Raw genomic sequence first — 20,439 nt, 5'->3', positions numbered from 1 at the left:
GGGATGGTGCATGTGGGCCTAAGCGGTTAAACTGTTAACCTAGTGTCAAATTGTACTGGTAACCATGGTAAATCCAGGTTTAACTGGTTAACCCCGATATATCGGACAAGGCTGTCAGACCACGTGGCAGACTGGCCGGAGAGAAATAACATATAATATATACTATTGAGGTTTCAACACAAAACAAGTGACACACGCGTTTATAACATTTCCCTTGTTCTTAATAGGCTCATAATGTTTTATTATGTTTTAAATTTCGCGCGAGCAACCTTTTAGGTTGGTTCATAAGATAAATAGTTGCCTGAAGCTATCGCCGGAGCAACGATGCGCTTACAGTAAAGTTGTTCCTTATGCGTGCAAAAATTAAATGTGGGATTCAGAAACAAATAGAATGGCAATCTCATTTATGAAAGTAAAGCTACAACTAGCTACTACATGCGTGCGTATGCGTGTGATAGCTATGTGCAGGTAGTACTATAAGTTACGAGTATAAGTGAAGCAACGACAACATAGTGTGAAATATACAAATTACGAACGTTGTCCATTGCCTAAGTGCATACGTGAACAGTCACCTTTAGCCACGCCATGGGTTGTGCAATATCGATGTTTTATTGCAAATGCCCGGCCACTTCGGCAGAAATCCCTACATTGACTGCCCGTTCAGGATTTAGGGGCTGGCGCAGCATTCCGAGTTTACACCGTTTCAGTAAGGTTTCCGAACGTGATTTTGTAGCTAGGATTTGTGCGTTCCATTTACGCATACGAAGATTCGCGGAAATGTTTATGCTGGCTTTAATTTATTCGTCGTTTTGAAAACATGGATATCTATTTTTCTGAGAAGACAAAACAATTCATGGGTACCTACTGCTTATGTTAATCATTTTTTACCTTTTATACTGTTTATATAAGTAGACATGTAAGTAATTTAATTTTATTCTAGTACCATAAAACGGGGTGAGTAGGTTTCGCGGGGAGAGGTGGGTTATGAATGGGGAGAGAAGGTTTGAGAGGGGGGTGAGAAGAAATTTTAAGGCTACTGCTACAAATCCAACAATCTTCCAAAAACCCTCTCACCCCAAATACGAGGCACTACGGGGTGAGGTGGGTTTTCCTCTTTATCGTCAAAGTTATGAAATGGAACTACCTAATATGAAATACAAACGTCCGAACCACTTATTATATACACCATTCAGTTTTCACATGTAAAAATAAAATTTTATCGAGGTTTGAAAGTCAAATTTCACCCAACTCACCCCATTTTACGGTATTTAATGTAGTCCTATTTATGCTGTGTTTCGACCATAGATGAGCGAGGGTGCGTTGCGAGGGATGAGTTTTTATGACCCAATAGAATCACTGCACGCGGTATGGAGTGATTCTATTGGTTCTCAACAAACGTATCCTCTCACATCTCTGGCAGTGTAAAAATTAACAGTGGACAGACTCCTTTGATATTTGCGTAAATGCCGACACCACACAAGAACACAATAGGGTTGTCACGAACTTTTACACAACTGCCCCAAAAGCTGCACATTTCAAATAAGACAGGCTAGCCCTGTAAGTAGGTAGTACCGAGCTACCAACAAAGGAAAAGTATTATCACAGTGTAAAAAGTAACAGTGGACCGACGCGATATTTGCGTAAATGCCGACACCGCACAATAACACAGTAGGGTTGTCACAGACTTTTACACAACTGCCCAAAAAACTGCACATTTCATGTAAGACAGGCTAGCCTTGTAAGTAGGTAGTACCGAGCTACCAACAAAGGAATAGTATTACAGTGTAAAAAGTAACAGTGGACCCACGCGATGTTTGCGTAAATGCCGACACCGTACAAGAGCACAGTAGGGTTGTCACAGACTTTTACACAACTGCCCAAAAAACTGCACATTTCAAATAAGACAGGCTAGGCTTGTAAGTAGAACCAAGCTACTAACAATGTCGTGCGCGACCCACTTCTCGCACCCCGCAAGATTGCCCTGTCTAGACGGCTTCTTCGAATGACTGTATTGCTTTATAGACTGGTATTATACTACACTCCTACCTGCTCGGTCTCTAGTGCCCAGCACCGAAGCGATCTGCGGTCGCTCCTCGTTGATGACTAGTTCTGCTCGCTCGCTGTACACCGAGTGCACAGATGAGATGCATGTCAGACGCAGCTGGCCGCGCTCGAAGCTGTCTGGACGCACCATGAAGGACAGCTGGCTTACTGATGCCACCTGGAGAAAAATTGTTGAATAAAAAATGTTTTCATTACCACAAAATAACTAATTATTCACTTCATTTTACTCTCTACCTAAGGTCAATCAGATCATAACTACGTCCCTTTTGGCAGGGTTTCTTAAAGTGGGGTCCATGGAACACTTAGGGATCCGTAGCATGTTTATCACGGGTCCACAGTAGGTCAGTTACCTACTGTAAACGTACTTAGGCGTTAGGAAAACTGGTAGTAAACTTGACGAGATCTAGATTATTTTTAACCGGGGTCCGTGGAATTGTTTAATTGTGAAAATGGTCCGTGAAAGCAAAAAGTTTAAGAAACCCTGGCCTACGGCAAAGTACGAGTACCTACTTTTTATTTCAAAATATTTAGGTATCAAAATTCCGTAATTAGTCAACATGTAGCTATGCGTCCTCAATGTTTATATAATGAGGGAATTCAAATGTCAAATATAAGACGCAAGAGAGTAGTTAGCGTTGCACTGTAGGTATCTTAAATATTTCGAAGACAAAGTAATAACTTAGTTCAGCGTGCCCGACAGCTATGCATGACGCGCTGCGCATTATATCTTCTACAATAATTACACACAATACACAGTTTCACTTAAAACACATACGAAGAATTTGAGTGCTTCAGCAATAGGAGAGAGTGGGTATCTTCTGTACTGTTCACGATAAAATATGTACCTATATCATTTTGTATTATTACATACCTACATCACTGGCTCAATGACCCAAAAAGGATTTTGACCTCTGACACAAGAGAGCGCCACTCTGCCCTATGTATTATTAACGTGCATAAAATTACTAATAACATAAAGGAGATCATGCATGTTTGCATTTAATTGAGGATAGTCTGTTTCTTGCTAATTCTGTGGCGAACATATATCACCTTGTTGGACGTGATTCTCGTGGGTATCGGGTCCGTGGCGTCCTCGTCTAGGGACAGATCAGGCTGTCTCGGCGTCGGCAATACCACTGTGTCAGGCTTGGGAATCTTTGGGTACTATAGACCGACCTCTTAAATGAGTCCTCGCCTGCGCGGTACGGGGGCGACAGGGTAGGACGACTAAGGGCGGCGGGGAAGGTGCGGGCGGCAGGCGTACGGCATTTAAGCGGTCGGTCTATCAAATTATTCTGTGGCGAATTTTATCACCTTGTTGGACGTGATTCTCGTGGGTATCGGGTCCGTGGCGTCCTCGTCTAGGGACAGATCAGGCTGTCTCGGCGTCGGCAATACCACTGTGTCTTGGCTTGGGAGCAATTCACCTTCCTGCGGACAAACAAATGTATTTAATTAAGAAGTTTTTGGCAAAAATGTCATTTTTGGTACAAGCTTTTATCGCTGACTGTACTTTTCTTTCCACGTGCAATTAATATTCATCGAGACCTTTTTAAAAACCCCAAACACAATTAGGTTTCGTTGTTTTATCACAGAGTTCCTATGGCCACCTCTGGTCTCCATCATCAGATCAGCTCGATGATACCATAATATTGTATTGTCACCCGACTTACGTATGTATGCAAAATTTCAGCTCAATCGGAACCTGGGAAGTGGATCAAATTTAACTTACAAGATTTGATTACAGACAACGGTCAGGTGAAACTAAATAAAAGCTTATTAATAAGGTTAATTTTAGGTTCTAGGTATTTTATACCTAGAACCTAAAACTAAACCTTAGCGAACTCGGCGCCGTTGACTGGACAGAAACGGCTTTGGACAGAGTAGCATGGCGCTCTTTGGTGTCGGCGGTCAAGATCCACTTCGGGGTGTGTGCGCCATAGCAGTAAGGAAATAAGTAAGTACTTAATAAAATACATTAGTACCTGGACCAAAGAAAGCCCATTGCAATTATTACATTTTTTGACCATTGATGACTATTTTTCTTACCTAAATATTTGCATTAAAGTTCTTTGTTCTGTTCCACCCGATATAAAAATAAATCCCTATTTCCTTTGGTCACGGCATCACGCGTGAACGAACGGCTGGACCAATTTCGGTGATTCTTTTTGTGTTGTGTTTGTTATTGTCAGGAGAAGGTTCTTATAAAAGAAAAATATAAGAAAGGAAAAAAGACCGGGCAAGTGCGAGTCGGACTCGCCCACCGAGGGTTCCGTACTTTTTAGTATTTGTTGTTATAGCGGCAACAGAAATACATCTACTATCACGGTTCGTGAGATACAGCCTGGTGACAGACAGACGGACGGACGGACGGACGGACGGACAGCGGAGTTTTAGTAATAGGGCCCCTTTTTACCCTTTGGGTACGGAACCCTAAAAACTAATAGATAGGTAGGTGAAACGAAGTTCGCCGGGTCATCTAGTAGGGGGTCGTCCAGAAATCATGTGATTATATTTAGCCTATTTTTGACCCCCTCCTCCCCCTTGGCGATATTTGGTAATTTTATCGCCAATCTTTCTGAAAAACATCAAGATCATGCCGCCATCTCCTTCGAGGTCCGTCGTGACGTCGCACTATGTCAACATCAATTGACGGAGTTATTTGTCAGAATAACTTTTAAACATTTATATAAACAACTTACCTATTTCAATCAACGCTATAAATGACCGAATCCGTAAAGCGCTAAATAAATACGATAGGAAATGTACTTGCCAAACTAAACCCCGAGCCGAAGGTAGAGTGTTTGCTGATACAAATTAGACCGGGTCGGTTTTACAGGTGCGCTAGTGGCAGAGTGAAACGAGTAGTCACTTCTGAGATAAAATAAACGTAATATATGGAAAGGAAAATTTAACGATTTTCGATTCGATTTCGATTACTTAGCGATTTAAGGGCCCACCAACGACACCAACGTGCACCCTAGCCCCACTGCTAAATAATCGTGATTCTTCTTCTTCCTCGCGTTATCCCGGCATTTCGCCACGGCTCATGAGAGTCTGGGGTCCGCTTGACAACTAATCCCATGATTTGACGTAGGCACTAGCTTTTACGAAAGCGACTGCCATCTGACCTTCCAACCCAGAGGGTAAACTAGGCCTTATTGGGATTAGTCCGGTTTCCTCACGATGTTTTCCTTCACCGAAAAGCGACTGGTAAATATCAAATGATATTTCGTACGTAAGTTCCGAAAAACTCATTGGTACGAGCCGGGGTTTGAACCCGCGACCTCCAGATTGCAAGTCGCGCGCTCTCACCGCTAGGCCACCAGTGCTTCTAATTTATTATTATTAATAATCGTGATTATTTAAATTTAATGACAGCTATTTAAAAACCGCTACGTACTGTATTGTGTATCTAGATTTTAGCTAGTTTATAATTTCTTTTCGTAATACGACTGTATATATATTACCGTAAAACGGGGTGAGTAGGTTTCGCGGGGAGGGTTGGGTTATGAATGTGGAGAGAAGGTTTGAGAGGGGGGTGAGAAGGGATTTTAAGGCTACTGCTACAAAAATATCTAATGTATTCCAATTTAAAATGGGGCTATAGTAATACGCATAATAAAAAAAAAACGATCCAACAATCTTCCAAAATCACCTTTGTATAAAAAACCCTCTCACCCCAAATACGAGGCACTACGGGGTGATGTGGGTTTTCCTCTTTATCGTCAACGTTATGAAATGGAACTACCCAAAATAAAATATAAAGTAAAATACAAACGTCCGAACCACTTATTATATACACCATTCAGTTTTCACATGTAAAAATAAAATTTTATCGATGTTTGAAAGTCAAATTTCACCCAACTCACCCCATTATACGGTATCTTGTTTGTGAATAAATTACTTTATTACTAGTTTTTATGTTGCTGGATTTGTCGATCTAGGAATTAAAAACAAAAACGGCCGTTTTAACTTTGGACGCATAGATTGACGAATCCAGCAACATAAAAACTAGTTTGATGTATTCAAAAGGTACTTAAATACACACTGCAGTACGTAGCGGCTCCCTTTTTTAAATACCTGTCGTTGAATTTAAATAATCATGATTATTTAGCAGTGGCGCTAGTGTGCAGGTTGATGGGTTCTTAAACAGCAATAGAATTGCTGTTGCAAGGTAAACTTAAAAAGTTTACCTGGGTATACCTAGTATTTCCCAAGCCTTTTGGATAAACGCCAAATACAGATAACCTAATATTGTTTAAATTTTAGAACTTTACCCAAAAGGCTTTGGTAATAAGTTACACCAGGGTAAACTTGAGTTTAATTAACCTTCTAACATTACCCGTAACATATAATTGTTTTTGTACGAATACGCATTCATAATATTTTAGTCACACAGGACAAAATCGGTCCCAAAAATAAACTACTCCTATCCATTCACTTTGTTGTAGCTGGTCGTCAAAAGGAGGCTGTGAACGGTTTTAATTCTACTAAGTGCCCGTAAATTTTACAGAGAAACGTGACAGATAAACGAATTTGGAAACGGTTAACAGGATTGTTTTTCCAATCACACAGGATATCTGGGAATTTTAGGCAGATAGCATTTGTTGGTTTGTCAAATACTTATGGAAGCGGTGGTTCATATTATTTACTGCAGAGTGAAATAATTAATTTGTCCCTGTACAGTGTCCAATGTGTCCATAAAAGGGCCGAAAGGCTGAATATGATGTTGTTGTTCTCGTCGCCGGGCGGAGAGCTGCGGTACGGCGAGTCTATGGACACGGCGGGGCTGGGCAGGATGCGCTGCTGGATTTGACATAAGTAATATGATAAATTCGTACTTGAACAGTGTCCACAAAATTACCGAAAGCCTTCCACGGGCTGAATATGATGTTGTTCTCGTCTCCGGCCGGAGAGCTGCAGTACGGCGAGTCTATGGACACGGCGAGGCTGGGCAGGATGCGCTGCTGAATTACTGGCTTCGCTGGATCGGACGGAGTAATAAATTCGTACCTGAACAGTGTCCACAAAAGGGCCGAAAGCCTTCCACGGGCTGAATATGATGTTGTTGTTCTCGTCTCCGGGCGGAGAGCTGCGGTACGGCGAGTCTATGGACACGGCGGGGCTGGGCAGGATGGGCTGCTGGCTTACTGGCTACCCCTGGATCTGACATAAGTAATATGATAAATTCATACCTGTACAGTGTCCACAAAAGGACTGAAAGCCTTCCACGGGCTGAATATGATGTTGTTGTTTTCGTCTCCGGCCGGAGAGCTGCGGTACGGCGAGCCTATGGACACGGCGGGGCTGGGCAGGATGCGCTGCTGGATTACTGGCTACCCCTGGATCTGACATAAGTAATATGATAAATTCATACCTATACAGTGTCCACAAAAGGACCGAAAGCCTTCCACGGGCTGAATATGATGTTGTTGTTCTCGTCTCCGGCCGGAGAGCTGCAGTACGGCGAGTCTATGGACACGGCGAGGCTGGGCAGGATGCGCTGCTGAATTACTGGCTTCGCTGGATCGGACAGAGTAATAAATTCGTACCTGAACAGTGTCCACAAAAGGGCCGAAAGCCTTCCACGGGCTGAATATGATGTTGTTGTTCTCGTCTCCGGGCGGAGAGCTGCGGTACGGCGAGTCTATGGACACGGCGGGGCTGGGCAGGATGCGCTGCTGGATCACTGGCTTCCCCTGGATCTGAAAAAAATAAATATTTGAATATTACTTTCACGTTTACGGCCTTAACGTTAGAGACCTAAGCGAACTCGGCGCCGTCGACTGGACAGAAACGGCTTTGGCAGAGTAGCATGGCGGTCTTTGGTGTCGGAGGCCAAGATCTAATGCGGGTCGTCACGCCACAGCAGTAAGTAAGTAAGAACACGTTTACTGAGTTTGCGATTGAAACCCTAGTTCAAGTCTCCCCTCGTCGTATCAACGCGCTTTATTGCTTTTGGCTACCAAATGGGTAAAACACTAGCGGCGCGATTCGAACTTTAAGATATCGCGCCGTTAGACATTCACTAGATATGATATAGTAAAGATATGTGACGTTCCACGGCAAAAGGTACCTTATGGCAGCTGGCGTTTACGCTTATTATTAACGCCGCTCCAATATTCAGTCGGGGTAATGGTACCTTTCGCCGTGGAACATCACATATCTTTACTATATCTTATCTAGTGCATCTCTAATTCATTAGCCGTAGGTATATCGCCCTGCATTGCTAACCAGCGGGACAATGCAGTGTGGCCAGCTCTTAAAAAAATTATGGTGATGTATTTATTTATTAAAAAATATGAATGTTATTTTCAAAAGGTGCTGTTCACGCGATATTTAAGAAAATAATAAATAAAGATATTATTAAAAACAATAACTTCACAAGTAAAACTACAATCTACGTCATAATCTGAGTAACTACTATAGTAAAAACAATATCGGAGTGAGAGCAACTCCAAACACAGGATAATCCATCACAGGATCCAATTCTTTAAATCTGAATACGCTACCAGGGGCGGTATCATGGTCACATTTTTATCATTTGTCATGCCATGCGTCACTTTCGCACTTACATATTTATTAGAGCGCGACAGGCATGGTGACAAATGATAAAGAGCCGACCATCTTAGCCCTACAGGCCTCAACAAGCGAGATATAAAATATACATAGGCAACTTTTCCCAGTAATATCATACGTATCTGGTATTTATTTGACACACATGTCAAAGCATCTGGAAATGAAATTGGAAGCCATCAATCAATCTGTCCGTTTCACGAGTCGAACAAGTAAATTAGGTAGCTATTTTGCTTGAACCCGCAAAACATGTTTGATAAAATGAAGGTGTATTATAATAGGGAAATGGAGAAACGTGTTTCAAAGATACACGTTGGCGCCATTACAGAAGCCACTGACTTTAAATAAGCTCAGATCATAGAATAAAAATAAGTAACAATAAGTTTTTGACAAAAATTTCATTTTTGGTACAAGCTTTTATCGCTGACTGTACTTTTCTTTCCACAGGCAACTAATGCTCATCGAGACAATTCTAAAAACCCCAAACACAATTAGGTTTCGTTGTTTTATCACATAGTTCCTATGGCCACCTCCGGTCTCCATCAGCTCAGCTCAATACACACCATAATATTGCATTGTACCTAACCCGACTTACGTATGTATATAAAATTTCAGCTCAATCAGAAACCAGGAAGTGGATCAAATTTAACTTGCAAGATTTGATTTGACAGACAACGGTCAGGTGAATGAAACTAAATAAGTTTTTGGCAAAAATTTCATTTTCTTACGACGGACAACTAATACCTACTCATCGAGACAATTCTAAAAACCCCAAACACAATTAGGTTTCGTTATCACATAGTTCCTATGGCCACCTCCGGTCTATCATCAGATCAGCTCGATGGCACCATAATATTGCATTGTCACCCGACTTACGTATGTATGCAAAATTTCAGCTCAATCAGAAACCGGGAAGTGGATTTGATAACACACAGACAGACAACGGTCAGGTGAAACTAAATAAAAGCTTGTAAAATATGAAGCGTTTGCAAAGAGCGCGAGATCGGAGCACAAATCGTGACTAGGTACTTTGAAAAAATCTCGTATCTTATTCTGTCAATCAAATAAAGTGTAGTAACTATGTATGGGATGCATACAGATTACAGAGTTACTGCGTTTTAACGTTGAGTGGCAGTGCGAGATACGAGATTTCTTAAAGTAGGGACGAAATGCTACCTACAGTCGACGTCAAAGATATGTTTACACTTTTGCACCTTACTCCTTTGAAATACGGCAAAAAAAGTTAACATAATCATTGACTTCGACTGTACAGCGCGATCATCACTAATCACTTGCATTAGGCGGCAGACAGAAAGAGGTGGCGGCAAATTGTCAAAGAGGAGCTGGCCGCGTAGCCAAGATGCCAATCGCTTACGCTCCGTAGCGGTCGAAACGCTACTGTCGCACTAATATAGAAAAGTGATAGAGAGACATAAAGCTTTTCGTTGTTGAAGCGATAGTGATTGTAACCTTGGCTAGGCCGTCTGCTCCCTAGAAGTAGCCACGAACCTCAATGATGAGAAAACCGATGCAAGGAGGAGGGAGGATTGAGATGCATTCTATGTTCATACCTAGAACTCAACATTTGATCTCAACTATTGTAATTTATTTAAAGTTGAGTTCACTGTTTAAGTTTTATTTTATATGGAGTAAAACATTATATGCTGTGTTTTTGTTTGAAGTAATGTCACTTTTGACAAACTTTTACAAACAAGAAGAAAAGTGTTAAGAAATTAGAAATGAAATCATACGTCTTATTTTTCAATGACACTTCTCTCGCAAAAGTTTTCTTGGCATATCGTAATATTTGTTAAAACAGCAGCTTCACGGCGCGTTGAACAAAACTCGCAATATATTGCCTGCGGAGGAACAAAAACATTCAATAAGGTAGAATGAGTCCTAACAAACCCAGCTGGCTAAACACACGAAAAATTATCAATAAGTACAAGTGTATGGTAGTATACAGGGTGTTACTGAACATCGGGCTTTAAATCCAGGGCACGATTCTACTCGCTAAACTGAGCTACTTTTATTATGACACCAACCCCGAAATCCCGAAACTTTTTTTTTACTTTTTCATACATTTTGGCTGATCAGATGTCGACGTTTTCTATGGAAAAGCCAAAAAATTTCCCCGATTTTAGGGTTGGTCCCATAGTAAAAGTAGCTGAGTTTAGCGAGTAAAATCAAGCCCTGGAATTAAAGCCCCAGGGTCAGACACATACTGTAAATCAAGTGACTTTCACATCAAATACAAGTTATCCCTTAATTTCGCGGTGTCCAAAATATCTACTGTACAAAATTGTATACCCTCTATTTTGAATTTTTTTCTTGAACAAAATCATAATGATTGAATCATGATACTGTTGAACGCCGAGGCGGTTTTAATTTAACTTACGATCTTCCGTCATTTTTGCCAGTTTACGTATATATAAGTCTCTCATCATCATCATTTCAGCCTATATACGTCCCACTGCTGAGCATAGGCCTCCTCTCATGTGCGAGACGGCTTGGGCAATAGTTCCCACGCTAGCCCAATGCGGAAGTAAGTCTCTATTGTAAATAATACCTTTAATTTGGAGGTGTAAAGGTTCTCCGAGTGTCAAAATGAATTTATACGAAATAAGTGTTTTGCATCAGGACTGTTAAGGGGCTGATTAACAGTCCGCCGGACGTTATCGGCCTGTCAGTTGTTCGGAACTGTCAAAATTTTGTTCTATTTGACAGGCCGATACCGTCCGGACTGTTAATCAGTGGGCCTCTTTAGTAAAGCATTCACCGAGACAATTATTTTAAGCAACCTAAACTCAATGAGGTGATGTTGTTTTATCACCTAAATCCTATGGCCATCTCCGGTCTCCGTCAGCTCGGTGTCATCTTAATAAATTGTCACCAGTTTTTCATAAAGCTTTCCAATTTCCGGCTTAGTCTGATACCAACAAGTAGTGGTTAAAGATTGTGAAAAAGTGGTAATTTTTAAATAATGTCACTTGAAAGTTTCGTTTTTCGAAGTAAAGTTGACAAGGATACCTAATAATTTTCTACAACAATATTTTAGTGTTTAAACCGCTTTAACTTGCGTCTATAATATTAAAATCAACGTTAAGGGCTGGTTTAGACGACGTACGAACTCGCATGCGATTTTAGTTACATTGCGAACTGTTGGTTACGTCCAATTCAACCGACCGACCAATACGCGCAATGTAATGAAACTCGCAAGCGAGTTCTCGCATCGTCGAAATGAGCCCTTAAACTCCCAAATGCCGTTAACAAACCAGGTTTTGAATGAGAGCTAAACAATTTTTCATTAATTTTATCTTATTTAGTTTCTTAAGTTTTATAAGCATTATTGCAAATACGAGCTTTTTAAACTAACTGGCAACAAGCGATGACATGATATAAAAAGCTCGTAACTTGTTGATTTACATTGCGGGTCGAATTATTTGTATGGTTAGTATTTTCATTGTATATCTAAGCAGAAGTTATCTCAATACACTTCTTAGTTCCTATATTAAACCGTTTAAAGATTTGCCCGTTTTACAATTTACACACTATATACTGTTGATGCCAAGGTATGTACCTAACAATAATATTTTGCATGGGCCAAAGTTACTATCACATTGTCACAAAACCTCATATCGCTTGATGTATATCGCAGATAAGTCAAAAGGTCCACGATGGACGTGACGTCACGCGGTCACGGCTAGGGCTGTCACTTGCACACGATCCGACATTAAATTGTACCATTGCCAATGATTATCTTACCACAAATGCCTGTCAGCGCGATTCGGGAAATGAATTAGAGCTTCACTAGATATGAAATAGTAAAGATATGTCACGTTCCAAGGCAAAAGGTACCTTATGGTGGCTGGCACTTACGCTATTATTAACGCCGCTTCAATATTCAGCTGGGGCAATGGTACCTTTTGCCGTGGAACGTCACATATCTTTACTATTTCTTATCTAGTGAAGCTCTAATTCATTTCCCGAATCGCGCCGTGTCTCGTTATTTTGTCTAGTTGGTTTTGTAACTGAAATGCTATTAGTATGTACTAATTAACGTATGAGTACAATTCTGTCATAAACTAGGAAACATAATTATTGAAAATGTCATTTGCTTTGTGTGTTAAATGCTAATACTTGTCAAATATGAATGTCACAATATCTACGAAACCTACTCGTTTAATAGGTACCTACCTAATTAAGTACATACCTATAATTACATACGATCTTTATAGTTTATTCGGTGATAACTTGGCGAACGAAGTCAATGAATATATATGTATTTAAAATTTTAACCGTCTTTAATTTAAAAAATAAGCTAGTTTAATATTTAAAGTTTTTTTAAACAACTTTTATTGAATGGTTTGATTTGACTGGACAGGCCGCCCAGAACCGGAGTCAGTGAAAGAATACAATTCGAGCCCTACACCACAATAGGCACCAGAGGGGTTACCGCGAAATCCGAAATTCGCAAATTGCGGGGATCTTTCTCTTTTACTCCAATGAAGGCGTAATTAGAGTGACAGAGAAAAATGCCCGCAATTTGCGAACTTCGATTTTCGCGGTTATAGCCCAGGACGGAAAGAAGAAATAATGCAATATACAACCCTGAAAGACCCTATTTCGCGGACACGCGCTGTCACGACAACTCGCAACGTGACTCCGCGCGTGTCACCGACAAGATCTGACCTAAGTATTTCAAATACATTTTTTGACAGAAATTAGGCAAGAAGAAGAAATGTTTTACCGTTTATATGTATACTTCATGTCAAATTTTGTAACATACATTTTAATGTGTAAAATACTGAGAGCTGCGTCAAAGTATATCACTATAGCTACACCTTATAAAACAAAGTCCCCCGCCGCTTCTGTCTGTTTGTGTGTTTGAAGTAGGTTTGTTCGCGATAAACTCAAAAACTACTGAACGAATTTTCATGCGGTTCTCACCTATCAATAGAGTGATTCTTGAGGAACGTTTATGTGTATAATTTGTCAACCCGCGCGAAGCCAGGGCGGGTCGCTAGTAATATAATACATATATTATGCTGCAGCCCCAATAGATATGTTACCAGAGGAAACAAATTGAGAGATCACTGGAACGTTCGCAACTTTTTATTAGAAATAGGTTTACTGGTTCATGGCGCGATAAAAAAGAAAATGAAGTAGGTAACATGATAAATCGGCGACATCCATCTCGCCGATAAACCGATCTCTAGTGATGTGAAACGAGTGGATATCGATGGACGATGACGCACTGATGTGATTAAGTAGATGTAGTTTTCGCACGATGGATAATAGTTAGAAAATTTTAGTTTTCGTTTCAGTAGTGTGAGGAGAAAATTTTTGAAACAGTCTGTTACACAATGAAAGATTTTTTGTTGTTGTAGTGCAGGTATATCGAAGTTTCAAAGTAATTTTTGTAACCACAGTAAATTTATTGGAGGTTGCATATGTAATTATGTAAGACTAGGGTTCTTCTAATAAAATTTACTGCCATCGTTCGCTTGCCTGCCAAAACTTTTAGAACGCCATTTGACTTTGTTCTTTCACTGATATGTGTTAAAATTAAATGTGAAAAAGTGTTGCCATCTACTGGAGTAAAGGCTAAAGGTATGGCGCCATCGCTCGAAAAGATGGCACTATACATAAATTTACTGTGGTTACAATTACTTTGACAATCCACTTCTCTACTAAGTTTACTTTGCTAAGGGCTCCTTTAGACGATGCGAGAACTCGCATGCGAGTTTAATTACATTGCGGGTTTTGATCGGTCAGTCGAATTGGACGTACCTACAACCAACCAACCAACAGTTCCTAAATGTACCTAAAATCTCATGCGAGTCCGCGCGCCGTCTAATGGTAACATTCCATTTCTAACCGCAGCTGCACTACCGGTACTGAACGCGTCGCTGTCATTGTCAATTTCCATAGTAAAATGAACACTAGTGCAGCTGTCGTTGGAAATGGACTGTCACCTTAAATCAGCCCTATTAAGAGTGTTGCGCCAGTATATCCAAGCTATACGTTTATGAAACTTCCCAGTCCGCAAATTATTTGTCCAACAGGACCACATTTCTTAAACCAACAACTAAACGGATAAGGAGCAAAAAAAGCCTTCACAACCGGACGCAACAGTGTTCGTGACAAACGGTACGCGGCAAGTGACGTGTGATGGCTGACGTGCGGTGACGTGTGACGGGCGGTGACGTGCGCGTTGACGTGTTGAATTAGATCTAGGAATTATTGCAGTAATTGGAATTGTTATCACATAAGGTGGGTTGCGTCAAACGCAAATACTATTTGTTGCAAGTCTCGATCAATAAGTTAATGTTGTATAAACTCTTTATCGATCTTCTTTATATCTTTATTTGAAATCCTGCCAAAATAAATAATCATAATGCAAACATTGGAGGGGGAGGGGGGGTCAGTTATATATGCATCTTACTGAACAACTTTTACTATAGGGCCAACCCTGAAATCGCAAAGACAATTATGCTGTCTTAATACACTTCGACAAATCATAATGTTAATATTTTCGAAGGAACAGCAGATTATTTTGTCGCGATGTTGTAATTGGCTCCATAGTAAAAGTTGTTCAGTATGATCTACATCAGGGGTCACAAAATTTACCTATTTTTTTTTTTTGCTTATTTAAAAAACTCAAGGGGAAACGGCAGAAACCACAATGTCATTTTATTTTAAGAACCGGACCCCTGAAGACTGAGCTGCATATTATGGATGACTCACGCTAGACCGGACCGTGCCCGGGCCGAGGCGCCCGACATGTCATTTTCTATGAGCGCTGATCGCGTGGAGCTTTCCGTAGAAAACGAAGCGACGAAAGCTCCGGCCCGGCCGCGGCCCGGTCTAGCGTGATCCTTCAACTCAAAGTACGGTCACATATAACAAAATCATTAATCGAACAAAATTCACATATTGCGGAAGTTCAACAAAGTCCTCAAACATCAAACAACGTGTGTACCCAACACTTAGCGGAACACATCTCTTTTTACAAGAGCTCTCAGCTCGACCCAAAATAATTGTCGCATGAGAGGGTTCGATCGTTTTACTTTAATAACGATTTTTAGCAAAAATTGTATTTTAAAGATTAATGGAGTCTTTAAAAAGGTACATAATTATTCGACTTTTTGCGCATATTTGCGTTTTTATTTTTATTTTTTTCTTGCGTCTGCCCGCGATTTTGTCTGCGTGGAATAATTAAAAAATAAAATAAAACTGATCGATAAAAACTATCCTATGTCCATCAAACTGTCTCCATACCACATCTAATCCGATTCAGCGTTTCAGGATCAGGTTTAAGCGTGAAAAGGTAACAGACAGACAGGCAGACAGAGTTACTACCGTATTTATATTATGTATTATATACCTTACTTACTTACTGCCGTGGCGCATCGACCCGAAGTGGATCTTGGCCTCTGACACTAAGGAACGCCATGATAATAATAATTACTTAAGTCCAGCAAGTACCTAGACTTAGCTCATGAGATTACCGCCATGTGGGATGTTGACTCGACGATCATTGTTCCGATAGTCGTGTCGGCGAACGGTCTCATAGCGAAGAGTCTCGACCAACACCTAGAGAGACTCTCGCTGGGTGGCTGGATCAAGGGTCAGATGCAGAAGGCGGTAATTTTGGACACGGCGCGTATAGTACGTCGGTTCCTCACTCTGCGGCCCTGACCACCGGCAGCTTGGGCCCTGCCCCGCTGCCGGCGGCACCCTAGGTTAGGTTTTTTATAATGTGTTTATATGTATTTTTTATTTTTTTGTAAGTGTTTTTAAATTTTACTTTTATATTCATATTATAAATGACCTAGCCTAAGAAGAAAGATAAATAAAGAGATTACTTAATATAATATAATAATATATATAGTACCTATGATCATTAGGGACCTATACTGTCTGACCAATCATTGACCCTGATTTTAAATGACGACAGAGACTAAAATGAAGTCTTAAGGTCCAGTAATAGCTTACACTTTGCTTGTGCTTTCAAGAGAGCTAATTTAGTGCAGTTTTTTTTTACTTTTTAGTTTGAGGGCGCTAGCGATAAGATAAACGAAGCTGTAACTCGTTTCAGCTTCACAGACAAAGGACTAAATTTTATCGTTACTATTTGACTGCGACCCGTCAAAGGAACGTATCCAACTAGACTAGAGCAACACGGCGCGCGTTAATTGTCAAACGGAGGAATTTCATTAGGTAATCGAACAGTGTTACCAGACGTAATAAAACAACCCGTTTTTGTAGCAGGTTTTCACAACAGCTTTTAAATACTTGTAATATAAGAGAGTAGAGACTGCACGATCCCACAGTCAAACCGTGTAAACTGTTTTGTGGGACATTGTATCTGTATAAGCTGTATACTTTTATGTTAATAAATAAATAAATAAAATAAAGGCTCTCTTTATTCTTCAAAATCTGATGAGAAAGCTGCATTTTATCCACAAGAAAGGCAAAGTAATGTCATGCTTTAAAGTGGTTTTTATTTTGGCTGCTATAACTCACTTTTGTGTGATGATTTTTAATTATAAATATTTTAAGATCGTTCGTTTTGATTTGATTTTTAATGTTTTACAGTAATTTGTTTTTATCGCATTGGCGTGGTAAAAACATGTTTCTAATCTAAGTAGTTCTGTCTAATGTAGTATTTATTAAAAACCGATGAGCCCAGCAATCTATGAGGACACTGCGGAGCTATATGTATACTAACGTAATATGTAAGTAAGATATATAAAAGCAATGCATAAAATAATAACGACGCAGGTATAAGTTTACAAGCAGCACTTAAAACTTGAATTCTACTAAGGTACTTATCCTTAATTTTCTTTTGCAAGGTCAGCTTTTAAAAGTTCTTAAAAGTTAAGAGATATATTACAGTCAGCTGTTCGTAAGAGTTAAAAATAACCGGGCGTTGTATTAAGTTTTAAAAGTTTTCAACTGAACGCTCGAAATGGGTAAAGTGACCGCGTTTATAGCGTTACCAGGGGATCACTTTAAAAATAACTCATTAAAATTGCTCCAACAATAATAGAAAAAAAAAAACTTAGTAGATTGGGGAAGCGGTGGCTGAGAGTGGATTTGACGTCCCACTTTCAATCTGAGGTCAAATCCAATCATGGCTCGTATATTATACCTATCAGTTTTTTGGAACTTATGTACGGAATATCATTTGATACTGTTCTAATTAGCTTTTTGTTGAAGGAAAGCATCGTGAGGTAACCTGCATATATTTGCCAACAAATTCAAAGGTCTAGAGGTATATGTAGTCCCCAATAGACTAGGCCGCGCCCTTTTGTGCATGAGAGGAGGCCTGTGCCAGCAGTATATAGGCTGAATTGTTATATTATTATTATTTGTATAGCACTTTCATCAAAGTAAATATCTACACAAGTACACAGTACCTATATTTAAACAACATTGTCTTAGTGAATAGTGTTGATGTTTAAATTTTAAATTTTCTGACTATCCTCGAAACGGATCAAAAAATATCGAGTGATTTCACATGAATTTGACGTCATTGATGCGTTTTAATACATTTTTGAGTATTGCAAGACTTATAGTCTAAGCTGTTTCCAAATTAATCGAAAGGGAATAGCTTAAATTTATAAACTATTAGAAAAAAACGGTACGACAAAATTTGACCAACCAAGCTATTTACTTTTATAAATTATTCTAAACATGATAGCTAATTAGCTAGATTGTCCGCTGTTATGGGCAATGGATCAGCGGACAAAGTCACTTTTTTTATAAATTATTAAATATTTTATTAGGTTACTGATGTTACTAACATAAATTATAAGCAATAACTAACAAATGTATGGGCCATATGTTGTCTTTAATAAAGAAATTTTAATTTAATTTATCTATCATGAAGCCCAATATTCGCCGAAATCGTGTTAGCCTACGATAGTTCAGTTGACAAAGGGGAGGGGTGGCTGGTTTCACAGAGCTGCAGGTATATTATGGATCGCTTTATCCACATTTATCCACGTGATAAAATAACTGTCACGTTTTAACTCCGCGGGAAAGAAAGTGACGAACACCTTTTTATCGCGCTGTGACGTAGATAAAAACGACCATCATATCCGTACTGCTCAGTCATCTCAAACGAAGCGGTTTTTATATCTATATATATATATTTAGTTCTAATAAAAAACAGTGCATCTGCTATTGCTATACAATCGAATACATGTGGTAACCCTTAAAACTTGATACTCTACTGGGCGAAAACAAGCTTAGCTCTCGATTGAGTTTCAGGATAAATCGCAGTCGTATTTCGCGAATAACAGCTGTAATTTATGTTGAAACGAAAACATGGCTTAAAAAGTTGACTAATTTATTTAAAACATCACACGACTACGAAAATAAACTTTACAAAAAAACATAAGTAATCATGATCGTTGGAAAAAAATAGTTAAGTACGTAAATAATCAAGTTACTTTTAAATTTTGTATACTCGCTGAACTTAGTACGTATATCAACATCTTTATCTTCATTTTGCCACGGCTCATGGGAGCCTGGCGTCCGCTTGGCAACTAATCCCAAGAATTGGCTTAGGCACTAGTTCTTAACAAAAGCGAAACTAGGGCTTATTGGGATTAGTCTGGTTTCTTCACGATTTCCTTCATAAAGCGATTGGTAAATATCTAATGATATTTCATACATAAGTTCCGAAAAAGTCGTTAGTATGAGCCGGGGTCTGCTCCCGCGACCTCCGGATTGCAAATCGCATGCTCTTAGCGCTAGGCAACCAGAACTTTGCACGTATATACCTACTTTTATTTCCAGTTTTCGATAATACAAGTATAATACAATTTTTGCCAGGGAAAGATTCAATGCAGTGAACATTTGTTCAGTTCAGTTCAATCCAATTTGTTCAAACATGAACGGGGCATTGTGTGGAAATGGTGAAAAACCCGCTCCATTTTATAAAATTCACTTTACTCTGTAAAAGTACTGAATAAAATACCTATTGGTAAATGCAATTGAGAAAATTTAGTAAATAGCGATCGTTGTTGCGCTGGATGTTGTATTTTTGAACCAGCGCGCGGATCGTGTGGTGTCAAGTGAACAACTTACGTAAAATGAAATTCCTGCTATTTGCGCATTGCCGATTTTTAATAAGTGTGTAGATTTTTCACTTAGAAGCTCTAGTGGCCTAGCGGTGAGAGCGTGCGACTTGCAATCTGGAGGTCGCGTGTTCAAACCCCGGCTCGTACCAATGAGTTTTTCGGAACTTAATTTACCAGTCGCTTTTCGGTGAAGGAAAACATCGTGAGGAAACCGGACTAATCCCAATAGGGTCTAGTTTACCCTCTGGGTTGGAATGGAAGGTCAGATGGCAGTCGCTTTCGTAAACACTAGTGCCTACGTCAAATCATGGGATTAGTTGTCAAGCGGACCCCAGGCTCTCATGAGCCGTGGCGAAATGCCGGGATACGCGAGGAAGAAGAAGAAGAAGTGTAGATTTTTCACTTGAAGGCGCACTTGTTCAACCAAGGTGACAGCATGGTATACATATAACATTATGAATAAGTATAATTAAAATACCAAAGTAGCATAAATAACCAACCAACCAAGAAAAATGCAACCGAAATAGCATTGCTCTGAATGGCAAACAAAGAATCAATCTCGATTTCTGTACATGAAGTTTTAGTCCGTGTGAAGTTGTATTTTAATACAAGGATTACTTAGTTTAAAAACTAATGGATGAGACAAGTCTTATGAACGATGCCAAATAGTTTTAATATTGTTAGTAGGTCAACTTGA

The 20,439-nt window shown here is 39.7% G+C and overlaps 1 protein-coding gene across 1 annotated transcript in view; it reads right to left on the bottom strand.

The window, feature by feature from the left end:
• Positions 1–20,439, bottom strand: part of LOC134665745 (uncharacterized) — a 286,311-nt gene that overhangs the window by 71,000 nt on the left and 194,872 nt on the right. The window contains exons 5-7 of the mRNA XM_063522719.1: positions 7,620–7,772; positions 3,379–3,495; positions 2,047–2,221 (exon numbers count right to left, since the gene is read on the bottom strand). Coding sequence (XP_063378789.1) covers positions 2,047–2,221; positions 3,379–3,495; positions 7,620–7,772 — 445 coding nt within the window. The remainder of the gene's footprint in view (positions 1–2,046; positions 2,222–3,378; positions 3,496–7,619; positions 7,773–20,439) is intronic.

The sequence above is a fragment of the Cydia fagiglandana genome, chromosome 7 (assembly GCF_963556715.1).
Source record: "Cydia fagiglandana chromosome 7, ilCydFagi1.1, whole genome shotgun sequence".
NCBI classification, from domain to species: domain Eukaryota; kingdom Metazoa; phylum Arthropoda; class Insecta; order Lepidoptera; family Tortricidae; genus Cydia; species Cydia fagiglandana.
The sequence above is the reverse complement of the archived record's forward strand: the minus strand, read 5'-3'. Positions and strand labels throughout refer to the sequence as shown.